Source organism: Macadamia integrifolia, chromosome 7 (genome assembly GCF_013358625.1).
Source record: "Macadamia integrifolia cultivar HAES 741 chromosome 7, SCU_Mint_v3, whole genome shotgun sequence".
Classification (NCBI taxonomy): domain Eukaryota; kingdom Viridiplantae; phylum Streptophyta; class Magnoliopsida; order Proteales; family Proteaceae; genus Macadamia; species Macadamia integrifolia.
In genome coordinates this window covers 18864121-18879957 of record NC_056563.1, presented here as the reverse complement: position 1 = coordinate 18879957, position 15837 = coordinate 18864121, and the positions used below count along the sequence as shown (strand labels likewise).

General features: G+C 36.9%; 1 protein-coding gene across 1 annotated transcript; it reads right to left on the bottom strand.

Moving 5' to 3' along the window:
* Positions 1-3587: 3587 nt before the first annotated feature.
* Positions 3588-5523, bottom strand: LOC122084799 (protein FAR1-RELATED SEQUENCE 5-like). The gene is made up of 3 exons (XM_042653230.1): positions 4578-5523; positions 3949-4247; positions 3588-3656 (listed from the first exon to the last, which is right to left on the bottom strand). Exons 1-3 carry the CDS (start codon positions 5521-5523, stop codon positions 3588-3590), a joined length of 1314 nt encoding a protein of 437 aa, XP_042509164.1.
* Between the last annotated feature and the right edge of the window lie 10314 nt (positions 5524-15837).

The window sequence follows — 15837 nt, the reverse complement described above, 5'->3', positions numbered from 1 at the left end:
GTGTAGTGTTATCAATGGTTTTTTTTTTTTGTCGTTTTTATATTCATCAAGTTTCACTAGTAAGCTTCTAGAAGCATGTTTTTGTATATTTCATTATGTTTCATTGGTCTATGCCATCTGATGGATTACAACTTATGCAAATCCTTTCAGGGAGCTTGCCACATATGTATTATTGTTACCAAGATCTTTTTTCGCTCTAATTTCTTGAGTTTGGACTTGAGGGTGACATGAATCTCCAACTCTCTAGAAAAGTCCACTTTGTCATAGTTATACACTTCTTTTTTGGAAACTACCCAATTCTAAATATCATGTTATTAGTTGTCTTCTTTATTTAATCCATCCCAAATAGGAAACAATGTCAGATTGTGGGAAATTGGTGGTAATGTAAATTATAAATCTTTCGATTAATTTTATGGCAGATTTGGTGATTCCCCTTGTGAATTCTTTTGAAATGAAAGGTTTGCAGCTTCAACGTCTGTTGAGTGAGTTTCAAAATGGATTAATCTTAGGATATTTTGAATTAGGAAGCAAAAGTGCCTTAGCATTTACCATCGATTTCAGGGGTTTACCATCTTCTATATAGGCTGAAAACTCCCAAGAAGTGAGATAAGAAAGATGGATGCTGAGGCTTGGCGAAATTTCAGAACCAACATGATTTGCTCCATTTGACTTTTCTCTAACTGAACTTGAAGCAGCAGTACAGACCTCAAGAGATTTCTCGGCCATTTCATGGTCAATATTCAGACTGGATAGAGAATTTTTAGCCAAAGATTCCAAGTACAATTCATTTGCTTAATTATTTGTTGCTCCACTTCCATCCTCAAAACTGGATTCATAAACAGAATATGAGTTGGATGACTCACATTCCTTACTTTGAACCATAACTGAAATCGAGTCACTAGAAGAAGGCAAGTCAGGAAGTTCTGTTGTTTTCACTTTTTCAGTTTTGTTTGGCATTTGTGCAAAGTTCAGTTCTGTTATGTGTATGTTTGATTGAAACACAAACCCAACAATATTGGTAGCAATGGTCTAGAGCCACAGCTGAAGCAATCTTCTAAACGACTTCTCAAGCACAGACATGCTCTGCTAGATGAACCTCTAAAGTAAATACACTGTGGCCTGTAGGTATTGATTCTTGATGGAGCTCAAATGGTTTGCCATGCTGGTTAGCAGATTTGAAAATGAAAAAGAAATGATGAGGTGAGGGCCATTCTGCAACCATGTGGTCACACTGGGTATTAGTGAGTTAGTCTCTCCATGGGCTGGTTGGTACAGAAACTGGCCTTCATGAAGTAACCCACTAGTCTTGGCATGATGAAGTGAGGGCCTGAGGCTGAAGGAAAGAAATCTGAAGCATCTACCAAAGCAATTGTTCCATACGCAAACAAATTACACAGAATATTATTTCGAAATCAACATTCTTGGGGTTGAACTTTAGCATCTGTTAAGTTACTTCATATTATTAAGAAAGAAAAAAGTTTAATCCATAGCTTCAAGCAGAGCATGCACTTACTTCAATATTGAAATACATCACCAATGAGATGCATATTGTATTCCTTTAAAACTACCCTGCATTACTTAAATTTATTTTTGAACTTGATTCCTGCTCCATTTTTTTTTTAATTGGCACAATGACCCAACTCAACGAAGCCTTGTCCCAACTATGTCAGAGCATTTTGCAGGAATTTTCTTTGCAAAGATTTCTGCTGAATATGGATGAAACATACTCATTGAGTAATGGACAATTTAATCAAGGTAAAGTGCCACAACAAGTTTCTATCATAATTATATAGCTTGGAACTTGGCTGAACAAGTCGGACATTCTTTACAAGAAAGTACAAAGTATGTTCAGCAAATGGACACCAAACCTTTACCAGAAACTCAACTGGCCTTTACAAGGTTTGGACCTCATTAAGACTAGTTGTATCCCAGCATTTGTCCATAAACTCTATATAAAAAAAAAATCACACTTTATCACTAATGTTGATTAAACTAACTGAGAGCAAACCTAACTTGCTATAACTGTTGAAACAGCTATGAATATTGCTATTAAACAATGATTGTACATGGCTAATCCAAACAATGTGTCATTCTAGAGAGAATTCCCGATATTATTCGGCTAAAGAGACCTAACCAGTCGGCTTCCAGAGAGAATATGCCTAATCCAATCTGCAGAGAGAATATGCCTAATCATTGTTAATTCCATAATGCTGTTAAGATTGTACATGGCTAACTCCATATGCTGCTATATGGTGTATCTCTTACGAACATGTCAATCTTATGAGTGGAGTTTCCACTACAAACATGCAAGCACATGACATCAAAGTATGATGCTGTTGTATGGAGTTTTATACACAACAATTATATAGTACTCATGATATAAAGTATGATGCAAGCACATGACATCACGGTTAGTAAGAACTAAAACACATGAGGCCAAATCTTAGACAATGATATAGTACTCATCATGCTCATTAAGAACTCTTGAATGAGGCTTTTAGTTCTGGGTTTCATTAAGGAATGACTTCAGTGTTGATTAATGAAGGATTTGATTAGTCATAGGTTGTTAGTTCTAGGTTTCATGAACTTATGAATCATATTTCAGCCTTGACTAGCAATAATATAAGAAAGATTATTTAGGAGATAAGATTCTTAATGATAACCCAGCAGAATAATATAAACTAAGAACAGAATTAGAAAGTCAAACCAGCAAAAGTAAATATATGCACTTTTAGTGGAATTAGTGGATCACATGTTTTCATTCTACACAATTGCACTAATATTTTTTGACTATATATGTTTTCATTCCATAAATGCAAGTTTATTTGCGCAAAAGCCAAAAATCAATAAAACCTTATTCACCTTAGATGCAGCCTTCAGTTCAGGGCAGAGGAAACCAAGACTGGCCTAAACAGAATGCATGAAATGTCAAACCAGCAGAGGTACATGACAACAGTAATAGTTAACAAAATTTAGATTTCCATGCTAATCTCAATTCTAAAAAAGTTCTATGAAAGAAGGAAAAAGGCATAGAAGTCATTACATTTAAAAGTCAGTACATTGTTAGCAAACAACAGAGCATAAAAGGAGGACATCTGAGTTTTTGGTATTTAAATGACAGGTTCAAATGGAATAGTTATACCCTCTAGGTAAAGTGCCATAGCCAGTCTCACCAAAAAATATCCCAACCAAACACTCTCAAATCTAGAACTGAAAAACCTTGATAATTCAATTTCATCACCAGAAAAAAAAAAATCCCAACTCTTTGTAAACCAGCAGAAGCACATGACAACAATAAGGTGGAACACATTCGTTCACTTTCAAAGTCTTGGTGGATTCGAACCACCATAACCTAGTCATTAACTCAGGTGCTCTACCATTTTGAGCTAAAGACTCCTTATCTACAAAAAAAGATTGTTAGTATAGTAGAGGCTAAAAATCAATAGAAATAATTAGAATCTTGGATGTATTGGCAAGCACAAAAATAAAGATCCAATGAAACTTTGTGTCTTAAGATCACAAAAATAAGCCATGAAATTAACTGGATGTATTTAATAGCAAAAAACAATAGTCCTCATTAGCTGAATCTAAATATAATCTTCATCCAGTGATTGATGAGCTACAGATGCTTGAGATGATATATGAGAAATAAAATCCTGCAAGTGACATTGAATATTAGGCAATCTAGATTGACTAAGAAAATAAAAAATACAGCAAACAATATAAAAAGTAAAACCTACTCACCATAAGTGACATGTAACTGGGATATGTGTTATCCATCAGTTGTGTAGGAGTTGGTGCATGTGTTGGTTGTTGTTCTTATAATCATTGATTGTTACTTGACCCTCCACTTTTCTTTTTTTTTCCTTGTTTTTCAACCCAACTCTTTAATTGTCTACCACCTCTTGTACTTTTCTCTTTATGTTTCAAACGTAATCCATTGTATACGTCATCGGAGAAATTAGGCAATATTGGCATATCAGGGCAATCAACTGGGTAGATTCTAATATTACCAAGCTTAAACCTTAATTCATTCACAACATCTTTCACCAAATTGTATCCCTCAATTGTATTTGAAGCTTCTGATGTTATTTGAATAAGTTCAGGACAAATACGCTTATACCGTTGTGTACAATCCAAGTTGACATCTTGTTCAACTTCTTTCCCACTACTGTCATTGACCACCATAGTTCTTGCTCCCCATGTCCATCTCTTCAAAATATAGCATTCAGGAATACGCTTTATATCTAACACATCAAAAACTTTCAAACAATGGCAACACAGAATACCATCTGTCTCAAATTTCATGCAACTGCATGCTACAATTTCTTGAAGTGGGTTACAACATACTTTATACTCACAGTTTGCTTCAAAAATCCCAACCCAAAAATTAATAAAGGGCATTCCATCAGTTCGGCCTATGATGGTGCAAACAATCATCCAATTATATTCCTCTTGAAATAACTAAAAAATTATAGGAGAGTAAAGTTCCCCAACTTGTTTCTGTACAATTGACATTGAATTTGTAAGTCGTCGCATCTTGTTTCGTGCATCAAATTCAGCTTTTAATTCATTACCATGCTTCTGGTTAAGAACTCTTCCAAAATGTTTAAAAAATTGTACAACATCCAAAGTTGACTTCAAATAGTCCTTCAAGTCACTGTTCAGACTCTCACTAAGCTGTGTACTTCGAATGCCTATAATGAATGTGTTTTTCATATAGCACTTCGTCCATTGACTTTTAAGACCATAAATGCGTTGCAACCATGCATTATCCTTAACATCATACTCGTTCAGTAAATTATACCATGTTGTCTCGAATTCATCTTCCACATCGTATTGGTATATGCATTTCTTTAAAGCTATAAGAAACTTGGAGCCATCTTTCATCATATGACCCAAATGTGTAATGCCATTCTGCATTAAGTGCCAAGTACACAATATATGCCATGTCTGAGGCCACATTTCTTTTAATGCTCTAGCCATAGCTTTGTCTTGGTCCGTGAATATAGTTATAGGCTTCTTTCCACCATATGCTTTAGTGAAAACCTCAAACAGCCATTTGAAAGATTCCAATGTCTCATCATATAAAAGTGTGGCCTCGAATACAGTGCACCCTCTATAATGATTGAATCCAGCAAATAACCCAAATGACCTACACTCTTTGTTGGTGCAAAGTGTAGTGTCAAAACTGATTACATCTCCAAATTGTGCGTAGTCAATGATCATCTTTGGATCAACCCAAAATATGTTAGTTATTTGTTCTTCACTATCCAGTTGAAACAAGTATGTGAAAGATGGGTTGTTTCTAGTTTGGATAACAAGGTACTTCATCAAACTAACTGCTTCACCATATGTCAAGGCACGCTGTCTTTTAGTGCGGAGATAGTTCCTAACATCTTGGGTCAAAAAACTTAGGTTTTCGATCCCACCAGCTTGTCTACCCATCAACTCAACTGTGGATTTAGGCTTGATCCCCAAGTCATCTGCCAAATCAATTTTTTGCCTACGTATGTCTAACATATTCCTCTATGAACGCATCATATGAACTGTTGATGTAATATGAAGCTCATGATTATGTTCCCTCACAAAGTCACAACATTTGTATTTTCCATCATCAACCAAACATATGTTCATTCGTGCCTGGCAATTTGTTCTTGTCTCAGCTCGGGGGTTAATAGTATTGATGTCTCTCTTGTCACTCAACCGACAACCAGCTTTTGAGAAGACAAATCCCCTAGATGTTATGGTCATCTTGTCTTTCTTGCTCTTATTCAGAAAGTGTTTCCTAACACTAAACCCCATTGCCTGTCCATAACTGTTGTGATAATCATATACATCCTGTTCTAAATTGAATAACATCCCAAAAGTAGGTTCACTCACATCATTCATGCTAACATTCTCCATACTAGACAAAACAAACAAAAAACATTAAAGTAACAGTATTTCAACAGAATTTAACAAAGCAAGAGCAAGAGTGGAATTAAAAAAATTTAAAATACTCTAACTCAAATATAAGGACAGAGACAACAAATCTCTTAGGTTTTGACAGAGACAACAAGAAAATAAAAAATAATGGAATTGAAATTTTTTTGAAAAGAAACTCAAATCAGAAAAGGAAAATAACCCCAAATCTTTTAGGTTTTGAGAGAGACAGCAAGCAAACACAAATATGAATTTGAAATTTTAAAGATAAGTAAGCTCAAATCAGCCAATGAAAATAACCCTAAATCATAGATCTAGACATATTTGATGCCTCTTGAGAGAGAGAGAGAGAGAGATAGATATAAAATGATAGAGATTTAATCAATAATTTGTTCAACAAGGTAAGCTGTTAAGAAAAAAAAAACCATGACATTAACAAAAGAATACGTTGGTGCAGAGAAAGTGTTGGTGTATCATACCTTTGCACAGAGCTTTGTAACAAAGAGAGAGCGAGTTGAGAGTGAAGTCGAGTGCCGAACCGAAAGAGAGAGGAGTCGAGCGACAAACAGAGAGAGAGTCAAGAGCATGGAACAGATCAAGAGAGCAGGGAGCGACGAACAGAGGGAGAGTCAAGATAGCAGGGACAGTCGAGGGAAAGAGCAGGTCCAAGCTTTTGGTTACAGAGAACCGAGAGGGAGAGTCGAGATCGAGAGTGAGAGGCCGAGAGAGTGAGAGAGAGAGAGAGAGAGAGAGAGAGGGAAAATATTATAGCTTTTATTTCAAAAAGATGATTCGACTCGGTTTGTTCCGGTTTGTTCTCCAATGGTTTGATTCAAGACGGTTTTTTCACTAGTTTAAGATTGTGTCATGGTAGATTAATCTGAGCCGTGAATATGGAATATTACATGTGTCAACCGCCTGGGGTGGCATTGTACAGAATTGTACGAGATCCGAATTTCAGACGATTTCTTCCCATTAATTATAGGAGAGAAAAAACAATAATCAAGAGAAAAAAAAAAAAAAAAAAAAACTCTGCCTCACCGCACGTGCAGTGAGGACCTAATCCGTTGAGAGCATCTTGGACTTTAGAATCAGTTTTATTTTATATTTTTGTAGATAAAAAAGAATATAGTAATCATAGCCCCCAAAACCGAAGCTTCATACAGCAAATTAACAACCCTTCAATAGTAGGGTATGTCGACTCAAACTCACAATCAGCCCATTCATGTGATGATGAGGCAATGGCTTTCTCCCATTAGCCTACCAACCCTATTCATGAATCAACTTTAACCTTGAGATACGTGAAATTGGCTGATTGCAACTTTTACTTGGCATACTTCATGTTTTTTACTCACGACCGATTAATACAAGTCATAGGGGTTGTAAGTTTAACAGCCCAAACCCAAACTATTCCATCTGAAGTCCAAACAAGACAAAAGGCTAAGATTTCTAACTCTGAAGGTAGATTAGTGTTAATCCTAACTAGAGGTCGGACTAAGATTGAGTCTGGCCTCGCCCAATCAAGCCCAACCAAGCCCAACCAAACCTTGACTGGAACCCTGAATTTTTTTTTTTTTAATTTGACTTTTGTAAATATGCAACTTATCTTTTGAATAAAGCAAAATATTACTCCTCATTTGTGTACAGCTAAATACTACTTAAATTAAAGGAAATTTTCACCTAAGAGAAAGTGGGATGCAAGGATAGTTCGGCTAATCCCCGCATTGTAACATGGCATACGGACCCAAAAAAAAAAAAAAAAAACAGTCTCTCTCTCTACTTGAATAGGCCGGTCCCCCAAAATCCTGAGGATTGTCGACCACGTCGACTCCATGCGTCTTTCTCATTCTTTCGTCTTGACACCACATGCACCTTTCTCATCCTTATACCGAGACCCGACCCACACCTTTCTTATTCGTCTGCCGTCTTCGTAATGACAAAGCCCGTGGTAATTTAGATTCAGCTTCGACGTATTTTAATCATATGGCTCGACATTTCCACATGTGTAAAATCGGTTGGCCTGTTGCTTCCATGTGGCTTACTTCTTGTTTGTTATTCATTAGCACAATACAATCGCGTGTGGTCAAAATTTGTAATCATTCCGGGACGGTCTCTCTCTCTCTCTCTCTCTCTCTCTCTCTCTCTCTATATATATATATATTTTAAAAAAAATACACCTCTCCCTCCCTCCCTCTCTCTCTCTCTCTCTCTCTCTCTCTCTCTCTACCTCTCACATTTTACTGAAGTGGACTTCACAACCCAGCAGCCCAAATCTCACTCATTTTCTCCTTCTTCCGCCATCTTCATAGTTAAATTTTATTTTGGTGCAAGTCTTCGTGGACCATTTCACAAATTCATTAATTAGTACTTTATAATAAACTTTAACCCGTAAGGTGCGTGAAATTGGTTGATTACAACTTCCATTTGGTATATTTCATGTTTATTATTGATGAACAATGACTGAAGATGATAAGATGTAAATTTGGCAGCCCAAACCCAATCTGACCTGCCCTAAGGCCAAATAAGACTTAAACTAATATTTCTGTCTTGAAATTAAGATTGGGCCAAACTTAGGTTAAGACTTTGTGTTAAAGTCAATCCAACCCTGATTGTAACCATGCTAATATGCAACTAATCTTTTGAATAAAATAAAATATAACATCGAAATGAAGCTTGTTGAGCAAGTGGTGGCTCTCACGTTGTTGTATTGTGCTAATAAATAACAATCTTTCAAGATTGAAACATAAATCAAGGGCACTCGCAAAAGGGAGCATCCATCAAAAACATGGGGAAAGAAATAAGGCCATCCACTAGAGCACGGTGATGAGAAATGATTCATACAGATTCAAACCTTTCTTCCATAGTTGTTTGCAAACCTATTCTTACAAACAAAAAAAAAATAAAATAAAATAAAATAAAATAAAATAAAAATTAGAGGATGGCTTCCAAATTTTACCAAACACAGGCAAAAGAATACTGAATCCCCCAACTATAATATTACAAACAAATGGAAACTTCCTCTAAATGAATATGGTTAATTGAGAAATCCAATGAAGTTACCTACTTGATCACAAAAACAGTCACATTATAGTGATCTATCAAAAAGTTATCTTTCCCATTTCTTTGAAGTGCGATAGGAACACCCCACAAAAATCCGTCTCACCGCCTAAGTATTCTCGATGACTGCGTCGTCAATTTCATCCGCATGATTCCGATAGAAGTACCTTCCACTTCAAAATAAAAAATGAAGGAGTGAAGAGATTGTCGACAACCAAGGGTCACAAAAAAGGAGAAAATTATAGAAACGGAGGGAAAGAGAATACCTGATCCATGCTCAATGAAATGCCTGTTACAATAAATAACAAAACTATCAGTACTTCACGGACAAAAGTTATAATTAAGGATGTACACGGATCGAATTTGAATGGATGTGTTTGGATCTGGATATTTCATGATTGGGTTCAGATACCCCTAAATGAATATGGATGCAGATTGAATTCTGATTTTCAATTATCCATTTATTCTATGAGTTGTGTAATCCAAAAATTCCTCCCCCCAATGAATATAATTTACTCTTAATCCATATTTCTAAGTTGTTTTAACTCTTTTCCTCATTCTCTAGAATCTTTTAGAACTTCAAGAACACTCAAGATCATTAATTGATTATTTAATCGGATCGAATAATTATTTTTTGGATGATTCGAATTTTATTCCGAATACCCTTTAACCGAATATGGATACCCCTAAGAAAATACGAATTCGAATTCGAATTCAAATTTCAATCATCCATTTACATCCCTATTTATAATAGACAATGTAACTCAGAAACATCACATTCAAGATGCCCTTTCTACAATAATGGAAAATCAAACACAAGATCGAAAGAGTACATGGACTAAGCTGTAGAAGTATTATGTTTCCAAGGACAAACCTCTTAAGAAGTAAGGTGGGATACCTCTTGTCCCTACTAAAGACAACTCTTTTTGTTCTTCAAAACAACCCGAAGTAAACGTGAATTTAAGGATTCTCCTACTAACCTTGCACAAATTGCTGTAAAACCCTCTAGAGGTTAAGCAAATATAAGGAAAAAAAAAAAGGTTTAACCTACAAACAACTTACAGCGGATTAGATAAATTCCAAACAAAACAACAAATCGTTTCATTTCTAGGGGTTTTTTTTTTCTTCCCCACATCAACTATATACCACCATAGTGTTAACCTGATCAGTAATGTTAATACTCTTATACACCTGTAAACTCCACTCCATAAAAACCAGACCACCACAGCAATATACTTTTAGATTAATAAATATAACCTCCAGAGATTGGAATCATATATTCTACGGAAAAGAGTAGGGGTTGCAGAAGGGAATTGCAAAATTGCAAAAAAAAAAAGTCCTAAGATGCTCATTCTGAATAAGTTGGTAAATACGTTACACAGTCCTAGGTCACCATACCAGATATCCTCCCAAAATCTAAGAGTCCTGAACATTAATTAGCATTTTGTGATAACTGAGAAATTATAATTAAATATTCTAACTATTGATCTTCCTTACAATTGGTTTCCACCAAATTCTTGGAGATGAAGTTATATACAAGACATAAGCTTCCAACAAGTAGCTAAAAGGGAACATGATGTGGCAGCAAAAAGTTGCAAGCACAGCCAGAATTAAAACCTCTGGTGATTGGACCAATATCTTCTTGAGACAAAAATGGGGGATGGGAAGGGGTTACTCTCTTTCCATATGAAATGATGCCCACGGGAGGAGGGGTAGAGAAAAAACTAGCAACGTTTAAAGAACAATAGAAAACATTAATCTGAAACTTGGTTCCACACCATTAGCCCATCTTCTCACTAGGTGGATGCCAGAACTCTAGAGCCAGTATGTCATCATGCTTCGGAAAATTCGGTCAACTTTGCCTTAGCCCAACCGACAATGTACTTCAGCTGCTCATGGCTCAACTAATTTGAGATTATTCCTTTCTGCATTTGAGCAAGTAGGCTCGTAGCCAAGCATCCCCTAGGAAGAATTGGGATAAATACCAGGATGTCAAATTATTAATATTCATAAAAGACCTAAATTCTCCTTCAATGTACGAAACTCGATCGTCTACACCATGAAATTTTTGTGGGCAACACTCGAATTGGTCCTTCACTTGATATAAAAACCTAAAGGGTTATGGCAAGCACGAATATCAGGGTGGAAGGTGTTAGCTTTTCCATTTTAATTAGCTAGAGATCCTACTCAGATGAGAAACAAAGCTTTATTAACAGTAAGTGGGTCCTCTGAATATTCTTTTCCAACACCTTCTCTCTCTCTCATACACACACAATATATCTCTTAATAATTTTTACTCAATTCTTGACTGGCCCCAATCGGTGTGGCATGGGAGATTCCTCTCATATTAGGAAACCTCTCCTTTAAAAAATTTAACGAAAAAAAAAAAAATAATAATAATAATAATAATAATAAGGACTTTGTTTGTGATTGTTTATTTATTTATTTGGGTAAAGATGGTTGTCGGGTGGCGTGGCCCTTGTGCACCAGTGTGCTAAAAAATGAGAGTGTGTAAAGACATCAACATGAATGAGATTTTTTATTTCATGTGAGATGGGATGATAAATTCGTACACCCTTGTGTCTGAGAGCATGGCCTATGCTATTACTCCATGTGTCTATCTCTCTCTCCAATAGAAAGATACATATGTCATTTTATAAGGATGGGGGACAGAGCAAGAGAAAAAAAAAAAAAAAAAAACATATGGGAGAGTCAGTAAAGAATACAACAGAGAAACTAAAGGAACCATGGAGAGTACTATCTCCCTCATATAAATCTATATCTCTCATTTCACCATTCACTTGGTTCATAGCCCAACCATCATCGGCAACATAAATATTCTTCCTTAATTCTTTTCAGTTCTTAGCTTCCAATCATTTAAAATACCTTCTATCAATTTGGTTTCCCAACTTGAACTCAGATTTCAAGATTTGGGTCATCGAGAAAATTCTTACTTTGCTCAACGATCATATTGAATTTGCAGCTACAAATTTGGGGCTCCTGAATTCTTCAAAGATACCAACCCCTGTTGGTAGCTTGGTGGAAGGAAGCCTTTGTCCCATCGTCGCTCGAGGTAGCTGGTTGTGGGTTTGAGTTGGTATGCCCTACTATCACTTGTTGGTCCTGCGGAAGCCCTGTTTGCTGTATAGGGCTTTGGCCTAGGTTATGATCATTATCATGGAGCACCATTTTTTTTTTTTAACCCAAAAAAAAAAAAAAAAAAAAAAATCTTCAAAGGTAGGTTAGATGAACAGGGCTAACCACAATCCTAGCATTGTTAGACGAAATTTAGCTGATGCCCATGTTGCAGCCAAGTAGTTGCAATCCTTGTGGCAGCCAAAGAAATGGAATCTAAAAAGGTATTTTAGAAAATACAATAACCTAGGATGGTATTTGTGAACCATAGGGGGAAGTGAATTATTCCATTTCTTTAAGTGCAAGCAGGGGACTGCAACCCGGGTAGCTGCCAATTTTTTTATAGCATTTGTTTCCCGCTCTGTTTGCCTCTTTGAACAGAATCATAGCTCCTGCCTAATCAACCTGCACACCCAAATGAAAGTAGCATCAAGGGAGAAGTGGAGAGGAGTTTCTGCATTTTTCTCAGTTTGTTTAAATTTGCAACCATTAGTTAAAATCCGGAAATCTCTGGAAGTCAATAATGCCACGTTTTTCTCTCTTTCTCTCTCCCCCGATGTCCTGAAGGCAGCCCCAAAATGTCTCTCTCCCAACAATCTCCCTTCCTACCCCTGGAAACCTGTTAATTGGAAGGGTAACAGCAGGTCAAGATTCACATCTGGGTCTATTGATTCAAAGTCTCGCTCAGATTTCTTGGTTCAAGATTCAACTTTTTCATGATTTAGGTTTTAGTTTTCAAGATTTAAGACTAAAGATCCAGGTTTCATAGCGTTTTCCACACTTTTTGCTCCTTCAAATTCGGGATCCATATTTTGGTTAAGGCCATCGTGCACTGTAGCTCCTTGAGGCTTGAATGTGACGAAAGAGCGCGATTACTCCTCCATTGATAAGGGGATCATTTTCTTCAACTGCTAAATTATATTTTTATTTTAGGGAGAAAGAACTTATCAGTTCTTATAAAATAAATCTTACTATTCTGGTATTGCCTACTCTTAGACATATTGGGGCGCTAAAAAATCATGTTGTCTCTGCCCCCTGCCCTGATGTTGCATGCACCAAACTTAAAGGGAAAGGGCTTCTTCAATTTTTTTGAAACCTTGAATTCTCAAGACGGGTGGAAAGGGAGCAAAAACACTTTAAGGCCATAACAAGGTTGGAAACAACTAGTTATATCTTCGACCATAAATTTGGCTCTTCTACAACACGATAAGGTGGTAATGCACATGCAACAGCCGAACGTGTCACATGCCCCATCCCTTCAACCACATGTTAGTAGTCAAAGAGATTGGAATTGAGATTGACAACTATGTCTAAAACTAGGGTTGGACCGGGCCTGGGTCAGCTTGAGGCTTAGGCCCAGCCCGACCCTAATTTATGTAATGTAATTAGGCTGTCATCTTATCCTTTTATTCAAAATAATGAAATTTGGGTCATTGATTCTTATACCTAATTTGTATGGAAGTTTCTAACTTCATGAAATTCAAAATTTCGTAATTGTTTACCATATTCGATATTGTTTTGTTGAACTTCATAATCTTAATTATCTATTTATCATTATTCTTGGTGATCATTTGACAATTTTAATACATGAGGAGTTCTGTTTCTACTTCAATTGACGCCGATTCCTACTTCCTTCTGCACTTGTGCGCTTTCGCATCAAATTCCATCAAGACTTCCACCACGCTGTCTGAAGCTCTTTTTAGCATATCCGACCAGTCCCTTTAACACCATTAGAGAAATAATTTTCAAAAAATGTATAAATGTAAAAAGAGTAATTATAAAATGTACTACTAAACCCCATGGGGTAGCCCAAGTTGGTAAGGGATCGTCGTCTCAGAAAGCATGTGGTTTTGAGTTCGACTTCTCTTATCTTCTTGAGGTCACTCACACAAGGTGTGTAGTGCTCTTCACTGTTTTCAATGAAAGTTGAATGGTTTTCATTTTTATTCAAAAAAAATATATTTTATTCAACCCCGGTATGACCCGGTCTATACTATTGTGAGGTCATATTATTGTGAGGTCAATATAACCTTGTTAGCCAAAAGAATACTATTTAAACAAGAAGATGAAATAGCACGGGAGTAGTAAAGGAGAGCAAACGATGTCTCTACTCGTTGAAGGAATCAAAGGGGAGGCCCACCCTGCGCTTGGCCAGCTCAAGCACCAATCTAAACCTATGCAGCTCCTTGGCCGAATAACTTCCATCATCCACAAGCACAAGATCAGAAGGCTTGACATCATAGAAGATGGGAATCACCACCTTCTCATACTCAATCAAGAGAGCCAATTCATGGAGACAGAAGTGAGAATCACAATAATGTGGGGAGAAGATGACCACCCCGACTTTACAGTCCCGGATAGCAGCTTCAATATTCTTTAAGAGCTCGTCGCCAGGCTTTATGCTCTTGTAATCTATGAAGGGATTAAGGTTCAGATGGACTAAACGATCGTAAAGCAATGCAGCGATGTTGCGTTTGGTGTCCGTCCCTCTATGGTTAATGAAGACATCACATAGCCCGGCTGGCCGGCGAGTTACTCTGCACGTACTTGTTTGTCTTCTGCTACCAAAAACCAGCTTACCACCCAACCATTTGGATAGGGAAAGATACATCGCTATTGTAAACTTCAAAAGATTCAAATCTTCTATTATTATGAACTATGGAGAGAGAAGAGAGAAGCTGAACGAGGCATCCATCGAGAGTGAGAAACATAAGCCCGTGCAGTCAATTTATAAAACCCTCCCCCACCAGAAATGAGGCGGATGAGATTCTGGCATTTGGAATCCACCAAAAGTCTTCCCAACCAACCTTGATGTTTTGTCCAAAGTACTCCAAACTTTCTCAAACCTTTCCCAATCCTCCATTTTCCAATTGGATCACACATACAACTTCCTTCCGCCTTCCGCCTTCCGCCTTCCGGCGCCTTCCGCCTTCTTCCGCCTTCTTCCTCCTTCCGGCGCCTTGCGCCTTCTTTTTGTGGGATAAAAGATTCTTCTTCCGTCTTCACACTACACGGCCATTACTTGGGCCTGTGGTCACTGGTCAATTTATTAATTGTTTAAATTTTCTGGGACCCACTAACTTCCACATGGCACGATACAATCGCATGTGGTCAATATATAATTGTTTCTCGGACACGGATCTTCCAAAGCTAATTTTACGGATGTGGGCTCCACACACACAACCCAGCGGCGCTCTCCAGAATCCAAGAGAGAGATTACAGAAGAACGAACGAGGTATTGTGAAATGTCGATAGCAAAAAACACATAAAAATAAGTAATTTCAAGTGTGAAATCGAGATTATTTTTCACGGTATCCGGAAAGTTTATAAGATTATTTTATAGTTATTTTTATTAAAAGTTATTGAGCGGGTAGTTATCAACCTGTCATAGTAGTGAGCTAAGCAGTTTTAGCTACTAGTAACTCCCACAAATTAACTTATTACCAAAAAAAAAAAAAAAAGACTCGTGGAGAATTTTGGTGGGTTTAGCTGCTATCTTATCTGATCTTCGGATTATTCTTGGAGACTTTAATATTGTTCGAAACCAAGGAGAAAAATTGGGAGATGATCTAATTAGACAGGAGGTATGGATGAGTCTAACACTTGTATTTATGATGCAGACTGGATTGAGCTAAAGTGGAAAGGGAAGCATTTTACATAGGCATCGTTTGGTTACAAGGGAAATGGGAAGGGAAGGGAAGGGAAGTGAAGTGAATTTTT

Bases quoted from the DNA above. Each gene is read 5' to 3' on its own strand.
- LOC122084799 (XM_042653230.1), bottom strand. From the start codon at position 5,523: ATGTTAGACATACGTAGGCAAAAAATTGATTTGGCAGATGACTTGGGG. The intron at 4,248-4,577 runs GTAATGAATTAA...TTGATGTGTTAG, and splicing joins AGTTCTTAACCAGAAGCATG to ATATAAAGCGTATTCCTGAA. The intron at 3,657-3,948 runs GTATACAATGGA...TGTCACTTGCAG, and splicing joins TGCCTAATTTCTCCGATGAC to GATTTTATTTCTCATATATC.